Below are 15,743 nucleotides of genomic sequence, written 5' to 3' on the forward strand. Positions count from 1 at the left end.
TATGGAGTTAGAGTGATCTTGAGCTTCCTGTAGTGATTCTGGAGAAGCCTACCTAGGACCAGATTAGCTCATCTGGCCTGGAATAGTAGTCTTCAGTCTGGAGCCTGGAGTAGGTTTTTTGCATAGCTATGAGGATGACCATAATGCATTCTTCTTTCACCTGGAAGAATGTGACATCTGCTGCATATTTGCTTTCAAATCGTTAGTATGACAGAGCAGAAAATCCAGACCCGGACAAACCTGATCTTCTGAGTTCTGGTTATGACATGGGCACTCGTGGGATTTCCGAGCAAGGAACTGGAGGATACAGTGTAATTGTAAACTTTTAATCATTCAACCTGATGTCAAATTTCTGAAGAGATGCATTTAAAAAGAATGTGAATAGAGAGCTTCATAATTTACGTCTCAGCTTAGAAACAATTAGATCATGAACATGTGAAAATTATGGTTAGAAAAATGAGAAGAGAAACTACTAAATTTCCACGGTAGGATTATGTCAGCCTGTATACATGGTGTTTCTTTTATTTGTTGTAACCCAGTTACATCTTTTCCTGTGGATATATAGAAGATGTGATATACATCACAAGATTTGTGCAGCCGACATCCATTATCTCTGGAAATTTTTGATCGACATATCTAGTGGAAAGATACGCACAACCTGGGACTTCATACTGTATTCTTTTTTATCATATCAATTAACTTTTATTGCTGCCCTGCTAAATCAGTACCGGTAACAACCAAAAGATATCTGAATACATTTTATTTAGATGCTTCTATGCAAGAACATCACATCTTTCACATCGGAACAACACAAGCATCTGTATATTGTACAACAACCACTCATGTAAACTACAGAAAACCTGCATACAAGATTTTCTAGCAAATGTACATTCTTGATGATTACATGGTGCTACAAAAACTGAAGCCTGAGACAGCCATACACGATCTGGACTAGTATGAGAGGTGAAATTATCAGTTTCATCAATGCCATCTTGGAGACCTATGAAGATGACTCCTCTGAAGATTACCCAGTCATAGCTCAGGCTCTTCAACAGATTTACCGGCTCCGGGCAATGAGACTCCGTAATGACCTTCAAACAAAATAATGGTGGCATCAAGGGAGCCAAGCTAAACTTAGTAGTGACACCCTAAGCTACAATCATAGGCATCTCTGTGTGGAAATAACATTGGATTCCAAAGTATCACATTTTTAGAACACAAAGGACAGTCACTACTAGAGAAGTAGCGATGCACCATTGGTGATACATATTGATTTGGCTCAGCGGTAGTTAGCTAAAAATGTTTTTGTAACTATGGAAAACATAAATTGATGATGAGTAAAGGACGAACTAGATAACAAAATCAATAAGTTGAACTCGTAATGCTTTCACGAAATTCAGTTAGACTCTGTAAGTACACGTTCTCTTTAATATTGTTTACCAATAAAGGATGAAAACAGGGAGTGCATCCCTTGTAATTGGCACGCAGATTGTAGAAATATAGTCGCAGCTCATACCTAAATTTGGTGCTCACAGCACACTATTCCAATTCTTAATCAACAAAAACATGCCCTTTAGTCAACTGGAACAAGATGGATAGAGGAAGAAGCGAACATACCTACATCCTTGAGCTGCTATCGTTGGATAGTGCTGACGGCGGCGGCGGCGCCGGCGGCGGATTTTTGAGAGAGACCGTCGAAATTTAATAACCCTAATTCGCCTGAGTGGTACAAAAGAGGGAGAGACAGCCGCGTTTCGTTAAGCTCTGAGATCAATCTTTGAGCTCGCTGGACCTTAACCCTAGCTTCAAGAGGATGTACTGGTACAGAATCTGGCAAAGGGGAGGAAGACGATCTGAGTACGGGGAGGCCAATTCGTTGGATTTAGCTGAGCTGCAAGGACTGGTCTGCAAATGTACCATCAGGCCCGTCATCGCACTGAATCATGTCCCTTTCTTTCGAATCCAACGGCCCATACATAGCTGGTGCATCTGGTGCACCAATTCGGTCGTTTCACCGGATACGTTCTCCTCCACCCCCCTGCCTCGCCCCTAGCGAGGTCCTCGCCCCTGTCTCAGCCTCGGAGCTATGTCGTTGCTCTTCACGCGAAATCGACCAATTGGGATCCTATTTTCAGGCAGGTGGCAAATAGCAAAAACTGAAATCAATCATTCCTATGCTTGGACCTTGTAGCGGTCACCACCAGCTGTCCACTGCATGGTAGTTTCAAGTCTCGCATATCCATCTCCATCTATACCGAAAAATATATTGGACAATAAGCTTCCTTTCAATATGTTGTTTTCATTTAGTTTAGTTTAGTTTAGAACGATGTGGGGGGAAAAGCCATGCGAGCCTCCTAATTGATAATCACGCTGTGGGTCTCGGATGTTTCCATGGTACTAGCCTGCTGGGGCATGATGAATCGCAACAAACATTTAGAACGCATGCACAACCGGTTGTTGTACCGGATATTGTTATGCCAAACCAATTCTTCCCGTTTAAGCTAAGGTCCTTCTTCTGTTTGGTCAGTGTATATGTAAAGCAACTGGGATCTGCGATAAGGGCGGACGCATATGCATAATATAATGCTCCCTTCGATCCATATTAATTGTTGTTGTTTTAGTACAACATTGATACTAAGAGTGAACGTATATGCATAATAGTATAATACAGTACTCCACCTGATCCATATTAATTGTCGTCGTTTTAGTACAACTTTGATTCAATTAATATAGTTAGGATGGAGTACTTTTTTTTTACAGATAGCATAATATAAGTGTTTCTTTTATGTTAAGTTTAGAGTGATTTTATCAGCTTTTTATATAACGATCGAATGGATTCTTTTTATATAAAAAAGCAAATGTGCTTTTTATTAGACAATAGAAGCATTTATATCAGTGTGCGGTCTAGCGGGAATGAACCGTATAGGGAAAATTAAAACCCATCCATGTGGCATGCCATGTCGGCCCTGGCATGAGGGACCAGCTTGGTAGAACGGCTACAAAATTTAAGAAGGGTAGAACATGGCACATGTTTGGTTAAATGAGGTAAAAACCGATGAATTTTGAATAAATAGAGCAACTCGGTAAAAATATGCCAAAAGATGGGGTAAAAATAGAATTGACTTTTTTCATTAATCAATGTGTGTGTGTGCCAATCAAGTACCGAAGGACCAAGTTGGAAAATGTTATGTAAAAAAATATTGTAATCAAAGAATATCTCTTAAGGTAGGAAAAACAAAAAAGTCACGCAGATTTTTTACAGGACAAAAATAAATAAATAAATAAAACAGTGCAGACATTGAAGGCAATACCATTGACCAAAGCTTGCATCCATCCCAAACATGTCTGCTCCCTCAAGTGATGTGTGAGTGGGCTCTTCGGAAACACCTTCAAAAAGAAAAGCGACATCTGTGGGTACCATCATCACCGACCGCAAACGATCACCCCATTGAACACGGGATCGGATCCGGCCACACCAACAACCTCCAATGCTGGCCCAAATATGACCAGTTCCAACCCAGTGTAGAGGGAGCGCTCTTCAATGATGCCTTCAAGAAGGAGAAGGCTGCCCTCTAGCATGATTATCGTCGACATTGATCCCTCAAAGACTAAGGTTTCAAGTGTGGGTAATGTCTCATCAACCAAGAAATATCTAATTAAGTATTAGACCACATATTACATCCCATGATTAACCACTTTTCTCCTTCATTCGTTGGTTGGTTTTAACTCAGAGGTGGTTGATAAGTGTTGTGTTTGGGGTTTCGTGTTTTTTTAAACATGCACCCAACCCAAGTACATGAGTTTTATTCAAACTACACCCGAGCAATCTCCATATACAAACTTGTGTTGTGTGTGTGTGTGTGCGCCTGCTAAGATTCTTTCAACTCTCAATGTCCCTATAAATTACTGTTCCACACATCTACCTGTGCTTCGAAAAGAGGGTAAACCCTGATACCTTATTAAGTCAAAGATACAAGAGTTAACAAGGAATTTTTTAGGATGAAACTTGTGAGGTGACGTGAAAGTCCACAAATGAAAATCGAGGTAGTGAAATTCAAGGGGGCATGGGAGGGGATTTGTGGCACACATGGGTGTTGCCGGTGGAACACATCCCCATTTTTCTTTTGGCTTTTGATTTTTAATCGGTTATATCTTTTGAACCAAAACTTTAAATTAAGTTTTGTTTGCATATTCATGTTTCCGACGAGGGCTTTCAATAAGATTAATTTTAAATATGTTTTAATGAGTTTTCAAAGTTTTGTTAAGTTTCAGCTGTTGAAACTTGGTAGGAGCAAACGACAAAAACTTAAAACTTAATAACAATAACACAAGTTTTGAAACCTAAAACTTTGTGGCCCCATGCGGAATCCAAATACTTTGTGGATCACGGCGCAATCAAGCTGCCGACACGACTGAGCAAATATGCGCTCTCCCATCTGCGTGCCTCTACAAATTTTCGGTGTCATTAGTGGATAGAAGAACATGTATTGAGATTTAGCACGATTTTCATGTAAGATCTCATGAACATAACATCGACTGAGATTTAGTAATACTGTTCATTAAAACTTCTTTTACACGGTGTCACGGTGCTCACTAGCTGGTCGCTACGCACGCCAAAAGCAGAGGTTTCTCGAGAGGAGATGAGCGAAGGAAAAACAGAGCGGCAATAGAACCATGTACAGTACAGCAGTGAGGCAGAGGGAGAGGCATGGATGGATCTTGGCCAAGTCGCAGGGCGAGCCGCTGCGACGACGGCGGGCCGGCGTGGGGGGTGGGGCGATCAGGCGTTGGCGGCGAGCTTGAGGGAGGCCGGCAGCGGGCTGCGCATGGGCGTGCGCGGCGTGGGCGGGGCCCCGAGGCGGCGGCCCTCGGCGTCGTAGTAGATGGCCCCGGAGAAGTCCAGCGGCTGGCACCGCTCGCCCATGAGTATCTCCTTCCTCCACACCCCGTCGTCCGCCTCCATGCCCCACTCCTCCGTCGGCCCCGCCTCCCTCCCCTTCTTCGACGAGGACGTCGCCGGCCACGACAGCGCTCTCTTGGCCTTGCCCCCGGCCGCCCCGAGGAACGGCACGACGGCGCGCGACGGGAAGGATGAGCCCGGCGGGCGGCGCACGTGCAGCCGCCGCGCCGCCCGCGACAGCCGCCGCGCGCACCTGCCCACCAGCTCCGCCACCGCCTGCGCCAGGCTCACGCCCATGGTGGACGCCCCTTCCTCCTCCTCCTCCTCGCCGGCTCTTTTGGCTTTGGCTCCTCTCCTCTCGTGGTGCGCTTGCGAATCCCGTGCGCTCTGTGCCGTCGTGCGTCGCCGCTCCGCGGGTATTTGTAGAGCCCCACGAGCCGGTCGGGACCCGGGACGGTTCGGCTAGTTAATGAACTAGTACCACGTACGTAGCTAATTAATCATCATCAGTCTAGCAAGACTCGCCGATCTGACCATGATTAGCTGAGATCGCTCGATTTGATTAGCTCTACTAATTAAGATCGTCGGTCGCATTGTATGTATTTGCGGCTGGAACTCAACTCACGTACACGTACGTGTGGGCGTATTGATGGGGTGACGACGATGGGGCTTTGCGGGTGGCAGAATTACATGTCCATCATGGGTGTCCGGTCGGATGGGTCGTACTATAGTGCTGTTGGCAGTTGAATTAAATTAAGCCTAATTGCGTGACTTTGTTGGTTTGGAATTTAACGGTTGGAATTAGGAAAGCGATAAGCCTGCCAAATTAAATTGGCTGGCTATATATGTTCCGAGGGTAGAAGGAGATATAATCAAAAGGAGATGGCTGAAAAACGATTTTACTTCGGCTTCGTGTACGCATATACATGGATAGCGAACGCACAAGTTAACGTAGCCCGTCAGAAATTTCTCAATTTATACAACTATACTACGATGTTTACCATTTCTTTTTTCGAGGAAATACCACGACGTTATGTCGAAGTGTTCAGTAAATATTCGTAGCTGTAAAGTACGTAACTACTCTTAGCGACTACTCTCTCTGTTTTTAAATATAAGTCTTTTTAAGAGATTTCAATATGAACTACATACAGATCTATATAGATATATTTTAAAGTGTAGATTCACTTGTTTTACTCTCTGTGTAATCCTTATCAGAATCTTTAGAAAGATTTATGTTTACGAACGGATGGAGTACATGTAGCGAGTCAACTGTATGTGGAGTCGTTCAAGTCAAATCATCGGGCACTCAACCAAAACACACGCACACACACACGCAGCACTCGCTACTCAGCAGACCGATGCCGATTAGAACTAGGAATCATCCATCCATCACATGCGCATGCATCGATCATGAGCTCGCTCGCTAAAGCTGACCCTGGTATTTTATTTTCTTCTCACACGTCACGCGCGTGCACACTCACGACGCAAGCCGACCGCGCCCGGCCATCATGTAGGAGGCACGAGCTCGCGCGTCAACGCGTGTCGGTGCTGCGAGATAAGATCGACCTACTACCAGCGACGAGTATACGATCCCACGTACTACGCGAAATGACTTATTCATCAAAGACGGAGACAGTAGCACGATCCTTGCCTGGTTGCATGGCTTGGATTGGATCTAGTACATCTACTTGTGTGTGTCCGGGCACTTCACACTTGTCGACCACTCGTCCACATGCGTTGCGCGTGCATCCGGGTGGCCGGGGCGGAAAGCATGTCGTCCCGAGCGATCAAGTTGGATCTGGATTGGTGTGCGGCGAACTTGCGCTGCGAGTGCGCCACATAGCCCGGGGGCACATAATGCTCGTCGTTTGCTGTCCATTTCGATCTACCAAATAGGCTCTGGTGGAGGAATGATCTAGCCCACTGACTCATGAGCTTCTCGCAAACTTCGTTTTTTTCTTCTTTTTTTGCGAGAAACAAACAGACAGACGCTTATCTCGTTCGTATCACGCCCGTCCCGGACTCCCGGGCTGCACGAAACTATGTACACTTGATGAACTGCGAGTGTCCTGGTACAGTGGTACTACGAGGCAAATCAAAGCAATACTAACGTCTTGAGCCGATTCCACGCGGAGGTCCCGAAGCCGAAAGGTGGCGTCGTTGCTTCACCCGCAGTGGTCGTGCATCACACTTATGGATGATGCACCCTTTGGCTAGGTAGCTAGATAGATAGATAAGTATCATGGCTGCGAGCATCGCACAGCACGCAAGTTCAAGTCGTGCCCTGTCGGCGACAAGCTTGACCTAAACCCGTTGTCTTCTTTCGTGGGGTGCGTCTCGTGCGCATGTCGACGCATACGCGGGGCGCACGCAAGCAACTTGTCCACTATATACCAGTGTACTACCATCCACCTAGGTAGTACTACACTACTAGCCGCGTGGTGGCGAGTGACAGACAGCACCGTGTGCCACAGTGACTTCCCGTTTTGATCCCCAACTCCACTTACCCGGGTCGTGGGGTTTGTCACGTTTTTACATCAGATAGTGTCAAAGACGCTCTTATATTATGGGACGAAGAGAGTAGTAACCTAGAATGCAAGAGATGAACATTTTGTTGCTCCACCTCTACTCACTTTTCACCTCAATTCTCGTGCACGCACTACTGGTTCTTATCGACTTCAGGAACCATCACTAGTAGAAAACAGGACTTTGGTTCAAGCTCAATGCACCCTTTAGTCCCGGTTGCATTACGAACCGGTACTAATATGAGCATTAGTCCCGGTTTAAATGGAACCTTTAGTCCCGGTTCATGTCTCAAACCGGGACTAAAGGGTTCTGAAATTTGTTTTTTGTTTCTCTATCTGTTTTTTGTTTTTAGTTTCTGTTTTAAATTGCTTATATCTTTAAGATATTTGATGTTTTTGAGTGATTCATTTTTGCATTAGATTCAAAATTTTGTCTAGTTTCTTGTTCTGCCATTAGATTGTGAATAATTTGAGTTTAAAAATAGGTTTTAATTTAATTCTTTTTGCTCCTAGTCACATGTCAGATTATTGTCACAGTAAAATTTATTATGTTATTTTTAGACTAATTTAAATTAGGATTTTAATTAAAACAGTACTGCTTTGCTTATATAGTTGTTTTAGTCCTTTAATTATTGTTTTCAATTATTTTTTTGTTAAAAAGTAATTCTTTTTGCCACTTTAATAGAACGTGACTCTGGCTTCGTTAACCTTAGTTGTGACTCTGGCTGGGACGGTGCTACCAGCTGTAGTCGACAGTAGGATTGGATGGACACCATCCTGGACTAAAGGGGTTCAAACTCTACGCCCCCTTCCTCTGTGTATCGCCATTTCAGTTTTGAAAAAAACAAAAGACAATGACAAAAACTTCAAAAATTAAAATCCTTCGAGATGAAGTTATGTGACTGCATCTACTCCCCCGTTCCTAAATATTTGTCTTTCTAGAGATTTCAACAAATGGCTACATACGGAGCAAAATGAGTGAATCTACACTGTAAAATATGTCTACATACATCCATATGTTGTAGTCCATTTGAAATGCCTAGAAATACAAATATTTGTGAACGGAGGAGGTACTAGTTAGGAAAATTAGAAAACATAAATTTGGGCATGTTTTGCAAAAAATGTTATGAAAAAGTAAAACGGCCATAACTATTGCATACGATGTCGAAAAAACCCATACAATATATCAAAATGTTCAGCATGAAAATCCGGATCCGACTTCGACGACCATAGGCCGTTTTGCAAATTTTTAGAATCCTCAAATTCTGAAAGGAAAAAAGTTTATTCTCAAATTTATGTTTTTTTGAATTTTTGATCAAACTGTGGTCAAACTACTTATTCAAGAAATATTAATGTTACTAAATAATTATTGGTTTTAAGTATAATAGTTTCGAAGTCAAACGGTGAAACGTGTGACTTCATGCTCAAGTTCAACTCCTAAGGGTTAATAGGATTGACAGCTTACTATTGTCAGGAAAACAACAAGTGCAGACTTGGAAACGAGGGGGAATAGAACTTGAAAGTTAAGCGTGCTTACGCTGGAGTAGTGAAAGGATGGGTGATCGGCCAGGAAGTTAGACTATTTGAAATGATGAAGGATGATTAGAAATTAGAGATTAAATTATCAAATAACTTAAACATTTAAAAATTGGAGAAAATAAAAAAATTAATTTTTTGAAAATATTTTCTTTAGTCTCGGTTAGTGTTACCAACCGGAATTAAAGGTGAAGTTCTAGACATTGGTCACGTGGAGTCACTTTATTTCTGGTTCGTAAGCGAATCGGAACTAAAAGTTTTGGGTTTTAGTCTCAATCCTTTAGTCCCGGTTTCTCTTTGAAATCGAGACTAAAAACCCGTTTTCTACTAGTGCATTCCGAGCGAGGGTGATCGATTCCCGCTTTCCCGCTGAGCCCGGATGTGCTTTGCAAGTTTAGTTTAGTTTTTTTTTTGCGAGGGATGTGATTTTGCAGTTGCATGCATGCATGCAACAACTGACGTGTGGTGAGTGTATGTATTTAATCTGTAGGTCTCGCACTTTGGTCAACACAAAGCAACTCCTGAAAATTATGCGTGCGAGAATATAGTACATCTTTACTATAATACGGCAACGCATGTCTCATCATCAGGTGCAGCACTCATCTCGAAATCATGCAGCGAGAGATCGAGCAACCAACCAAGCAGCCGATCGGTTGAGCACCAAATCATCATCAACATCATCATGAAAGAGGAAAACTAATCTGAAAGTTCAGAGGTGCTGTTGCAGACACTCATTACGCCTGCATCATTGGCATTTTTTTTCTTCCTTTGGGGCCTTCTTATTAGTACTAATCTGGGGCCTCAACGGAAGCCCGGGTTGCACGACTGCGCCATGCATGCATGCATGATGATGGTTGCGACGCCTGTTAGGCTGTCTGGGATGTATTTGTTTCTCCGGTCCTGCGTGTGCTTGCTCCGTTCGGGACAATGATTAAAGAGGGGGGGCCGCCCTGGTACGGGGTACGGGTGCAACCAGCTTGCATGAATTAGGAACGCGTGTGGTGATCAGTCGGCGTCCGGGACTTATTTATGACTAACTTTGTTTGCATTAAGATGTGAGTCCACCCTATTCTAGACTCTAGACTCTACTCTCTCCGTTCCTAAATATTTGTCTTTCTACACATTTCAAATGACTACTACATACGAATGTATGTAGATATATTTTAAAGTGTAGATTCACTCATTTTGTTCCGTATGTAGTCATTTGTTAAAATGCCTAAAAAGACAAGTATTTAGGAACGGAGGGGGTAGACATTAGGTGTGAAGACGATCCAAAACATGGGGCCAAAGTTGATGCATGTAAGATGATCGACGTCGATGTGCCCGCCGTCACACATGGAGTAGACAATGTTTTACATGTACGTGAGTATATATTTGAATTGCAACAATTACTAGCCCAGTCCAGGATCTATACGTGAGGGTAAATTCTTGCTCAGCATGGCCCGCCCAGCAATTTCTTTGTAGCTCCGCCACTGATAGCATGTACAAATTTCCTTCATAAATATAAACACAGCACCATCCTTTGTGGTTGAGCAGTTGACCCAATCATTGTTTAACCTAGTTTTACAAATACTCACCATGTATATACATCTCGACATCCGTTATAGAGGGGAACATCGCCACATCCCCTGAAAAACCATATGATTTTGGTCTCAAACATGGTGTTTGATCCTTGGTAAACCAGAAGTACAATTACCAAAACAAGCCACCCAACCAAGGGTTAGTTCTCTATCGTTTGGTTGGATTTGAATAATCAATTGCCACACTACTATTGCAAGATTCTTATACAGGGAAATCTTATGTGGGGCGTTTGCTCTCTAATCTTATGTGGTGAACAATCATGCACTGTCTGATTGGGATGAGGAATAGGTGGAAAAGTGGTGCATGATCGCGAGCAGGAAGAAGATAGATGAGAAAAGAGGGAGAGTGGAAGGTGGAAAGGACGACAACCGCTAGTTCGCACGCAGGTAAAATCGAAAGTACAAGCTCCAAGGCTCGAGGGATAGTCTCATTGGTGATAGTGGATTGAAACAAGCAATCATGTTTAAGGTTTAAGTTGGAATATGAAGCTTGTTGAATTTATCCTTTGTTTTTTTTATCAAGTTTTAATGGTTGAAACTTGTTGGAGTTTATAAAACTTGTCAAAATGTAATCAAGAGCAGTCTTGTTTGAAAGAAGTCGTCGCAAGGAACACGAATGTGCAAATGAAGCATAAATTGGTGTTTCAATTTAAATGATTTTAAATCTGAAATTCAAAAGAAAAAAACATGTGAGGTGAGATGGGCAGAGCATGCATTTTACTACATCAAAAGTGGCATGCATAAATTCTCTAACGGTAATTAAGAACTACCACAACACCCCAAAAATGAATGCGCGTAAGAGCATCGACAGCCGCATATGATAAATATGACCCATCAAATCCCCGCGGACGCGCCCCGAACGCGTCCTCAAGCAGTGACCGGACACTCCTTAAATTAGCACAATTGCATCTAGACATCTCACACTAGACTCTTAAATCCTTACAAAAACATGCAAATTAAAAAACCTACGTACTACGTAGATGATCTAGCTACTCCTCAGGGAGATGTCGATTATCTCCGTGCCTGGCTCCGGCAGCATGGGCGGCAGGTGCAGCTCCGGCTCATCCGGCTGCCTGCTGGTTGGCCTTCATATAGGCCTCATCTTAGATGGACTTCAGGATGGCCTGCTGCTCCGCCATCTCCGCGGCTTGGACGGTGGCGAACTATGCCATGTTGAAGCCCGAAGTAGATTGCTCCGCCTCGTCCTCCTCCGGATCTGCCATCTCCATCGGCTCCGGCAGCTGCTCTCCCTCCTCCTCCTTCTCCGGCTCCGACGAGTCCGGAGGCAGACCGACAGTGATGCGGGCGGAGCGCCTTGCCTGGATCTCCTCCATGATCTGCCTCCGGCGCTCCGGCGTGAGCATAGCGTATGTGGCAATCTTTCGTCGGACCGTGGCGATGCCAAAGAGCATGGGAGAGGAGGCGGACCGGCGCAGGTGGCGGCGCAGAGAGGAAGGAGGTGGATGGGCTAGGGTCGGTGGACGCCGGCAGGCTTAAATAGCCGGATTTGGCCTCGGGCGGCGAGCCGGAGCGGCGCCACGTGGCGTTCACACCGCGGCGACGGCGGAGGTGTCCGTCGGACCGCCGGGTTTTCGGGCTATTCCCTGCAAGACCTCGTTGTCAGTCCTACGTGACGGACGCGACCGTGCGTGCCTATATCCGCCCCATATTTAAATTGGATATGAAATGTGCCGGTCAAGCCGGGCGTTTGAGACCTGTTAGAAGCGTCTTTTTGAGTTAAATTTTCGTGACCGGTCAGTGACCGGTCAGACGGATCGCCGGGTGTTTCGAGGCCGGTTCGGGACGTCCGGTTATAGATGCTCTAACCTCGTGCCACACATCCTCTCCAGGATGAAGTTACTTTCCGCTGCTAGTGTCCTGATATCACTTTATCCTTGTCATTTCGTCACCTCGGAGGCTCCGCAGCCGAGCGCGCCACTCGCGGCGAAAGCCAACACGACGACAGCACCACTGTGTTGCCTTCCATCGGCGCTGGCACGCTGCTCCAGCGCGCGGCTGAAACGCAATCGCGACGCCGCTGTCTGTCAACAGTGTAATATTCGGTTGGCTCGGCTATCCTGTCAGTGGCCATTAATCAGCCGCCGTGCAGTTCAGTTGGACGTCCAGTTGCCATCCTGAAGGCGACTGGACTGGCGGTGGTACTAGATGCCGATCGGTGTGCGGCGTGCGGGCATCTCGAAGGAGTGACCAGCGGCGACGCGACAGGAAACTGCATTCCGGTGTGCGCTGCGCCTGCGCTCCTCGCTCGCTTTCGGCCACGAGTGCGCTGCCGGGCTCGTTCATGACTTCACCGTGCGCCTCCACTGGTGCGTTCGTGGTACTGTGCGTGTGTGTATATTAATATATGGACAGTGGTGTTGGAAAGGTAGAGGATGGGCATGGATGTTTTGCATAGGTTCTATGATGATGTGATGAGCGATGAGCGGCTGTGGTTTGAGTTGACCCAACGCCTACTTAACCCTAGTGGAAGATCGGAGAAGGATCAGTGATCGCACAAGGATATGTCGCTCGGGCTGTGGAATGATAGCAAAGTCTACTTCGTCTCCTCTGACTTGTGGCTGGAGTTGCGGTCAGAATGGCCGCCTCAAATATGTCATTTTTCTCAATTAGTGGAAACTCGAAAGGTGCCAATTATAATCTATCAATTGTCAAATTATATCATCATATGTGTGTACTGTGGTCGAGTGCTCTTTAGACGTTTGACCCGTAGACGTGTGAGATGCCTGGAAACCGGGGACAATACCCCTGGTGAGACAAGCTTACCCACTTCAGGGTTCGATCGCCGACCCATACTGGCGGATCACCTCAAAGGCATGGGCGGTGTTGCGCGTCATGGTTTTCTCTTGGCTCGCCATTCAGGACCGATTCTGGACTGCCGATCGTCTCGGCCGTCGGGGCCTTCCGCACGAGGAGGTTTGTTACTTGTGCGACCAGATACCTAAGGATCTCCAGCACCTCCTCGTCAGTTGTTCCTTCACTCGCCGAGTTTGGCACGAGGTGTTGTCCCACAATCGCCTTACCATCACCGGCAATGATCCTCGTTGACTAGTGGGCCACGTCCTACTCTCTAGCCCCCAGTGCACATCACCAACTGCTCTCCTCCATCATCCTCCTCACCGCCTTGAGGCTTTGAAATCATTGCTACAGTTGCATCTTCGATGGGTTGCGGCTGTCTGTTTAGCGTCTCGTACATGCAATTCAGGAGGATGCTCAGCAATGGCCATGGCAAGCGCGACCTTTGTGTTTCTGTGACTGAGCAACCCATGTTTCCTGCTCTGGTCTTCACCTTCACGCCGACTCGCGCACATGCACTGGTGTAACCGTCTTTGTACTGTTTTGACTCTTCTATTGATGAAATGATACACAATCTTTAAGTATCCACGAAAAAAATACTCAGGCGGGCTAGACATTGAACTATTTTCACATCTTTGTAGTATCCATACGACTGAGCCAGAGCCACCAAGAACGCAAAGCTAAGTTGAGTAGTTTCAGATTTGGGCTTCTTCTATTCATGGGAATTTCTAAACGCGTGATGGAAGTGGTATGTCCTCTTGAATTTAATAGGAAAACTGCAAGAACTAGGATCAACAAGTGTTTGATACCGCATAAATAACAATGAAACTCTAACATGAGGTTGGCGTGGATAAAAAAATTCCTCAAAAATAGAGTGCAAGAATCCTTTGCAAAAAAAAAAAGAATCTAAGGATTGAAATCCTACAAATCGAACGAGCTCCGTAGGAAAAGAAAAATTCCTAAGAATCTAAAGCCTCCGAAAAATCCTATGAACATCCTTTTCGCCAGGAAGTTTACATGATAGCAAGTTGAGTAGAGGTGATATCTGGCTGTCGTCACTCCACAAACAATACCAAGCCTGTATAAGTGTCCCTAAAGCAAGCAATGAGGTGGAAAGTTAACCAGGTTTGTAACGACAACTGATGACGGCAATTATTTTACAGGTAAAAAAGTATCTACCTATTATATTATTGTTAAAACAATAACAGAAAAAGAAGCTACCTCCACGTAGTCTAGAATTATTTAAGCTGTAAGATCCTAATAATAGAACGAAAGTATGAAAAGTGTAAGAGAAAACGAGATATTATTACGGAAATCCATGATTTTGCATGGCGGGCCATTTATCATTCGCCAATGTCCTTACCAAAGTTCTCATACATCTTACAAAATTATTTGTTTCAGATATGATCATGTATAATCGAATTAGATAAAAATCCGCATCTATTAACACAAATTACCTCACCAAAGAGTAAACTAAAATTTATATTTGCATGATCAAATTTGACTATGAGCTTTTCCGTAATTCTAATGTCTATCTAATAACACTTCAAATATATCATATACTGCCTGTAGGAATTCCCCTTCCACACTCCTTGGCCGAAGTTGAGTCTAGACATTACAAAAACTTTTACTAACATGGCTGTGTGCCTTACGGGCCCACATCGCCATCTGGGTGGTATCAGGCTCTTTTACTCCTCGATCCTTACTCTGGGACACTGAACTCTCTCCTACTCGGGTTAAACGATTTTACTAACTCTAACACTAGGATCCCGTGACCACGTTCACCCCGAAGTTGGATAAGCCCTAGTTATTCTTTAGAGTAGTATATGAACATTATCCACATTGTCATTTGACTCCTGTGAAAACATCTTTGTTTTCAGATGGAACCCACGAGGCAGGTCGTGCGCCACACGACGGCCATTGGTGCCTCAGGATCACCTGCTGTGTTAGTTGAGATGATGACCTATCTGGGTTATCGCTGGCACCCTGAGTACACCGTCTATGAGGAGTATCAGGACTTCAACCAGGAGCAGTACCGTGCCATCGTCCACCTCTACTCTCGGGAGTATGACTCCACTACCGTGCTGCACGCTGCTCATGGTGTTGGAGTGACTATCGATATGGCGGTCCACGATGCTGCTTATGCTGCTCTGACACGTCTCCGTGGAGAGTATCAGGAGTTGGATACCTCCCCCTTCAGGCACATTGCTATCGCATCCGATGTTGGTGCGGAGGGATACTACACTGCTGCCTACTCCACTGTCACCCGAGAGCCCTTCTACCATCAGAACCTGGTTCTGCATGCTGATGGGCTGGATAGAGCTAACCGAGCTCTTCGCCACGAGTTTTACACCACCCATCAGCACCTGTATCGTGCTCTGACGCTGT

The 15,743-nt window shown here is 45.1% G+C and overlaps 1 protein-coding gene and 1 long non-coding RNA gene across 2 annotated transcripts; both read right to left on the minus strand.

The window, feature by feature from the left end:
• Positions 1-745: 745 nt before the first annotated feature.
• On the minus strand, positions 746-2,188 carry LOC125512419. The gene is made up of 2 exons (XR_007285384.1): positions 1,618-2,188; positions 746-1,091 (listed from the first exon to the last, which is right to left on the minus strand). It is a non-coding gene; the product is annotated as an uncharacterized LOC125512419 (long non-coding RNA).
• Positions 2,189-4,537: 2,349 nt separating this feature from the next.
• LOC125512420 lies at positions 4,538-5,303 on the minus strand. Its single transcript, XM_048677514.1, has one exon. The coding sequence runs from the start codon at positions 5,195-5,197 to the stop codon at positions 4,781-4,783; it is 417 nt and encodes a 138-aa protein (XP_048533471.1). The 5' UTR covers positions 5,198-5,303; the 3' UTR covers positions 4,538-4,780.
• Between the last annotated feature and the right edge of the window lie 10,440 nt (positions 5,304-15,743).

Source organism: Triticum urartu, chromosome 6 (genome assembly GCF_003073215.2).
Source record: "Triticum urartu cultivar G1812 chromosome 6, Tu2.1, whole genome shotgun sequence".
Lineage (NCBI taxonomy): Eukaryota > Viridiplantae > Streptophyta > Magnoliopsida > Poales > Poaceae > Triticum > Triticum urartu.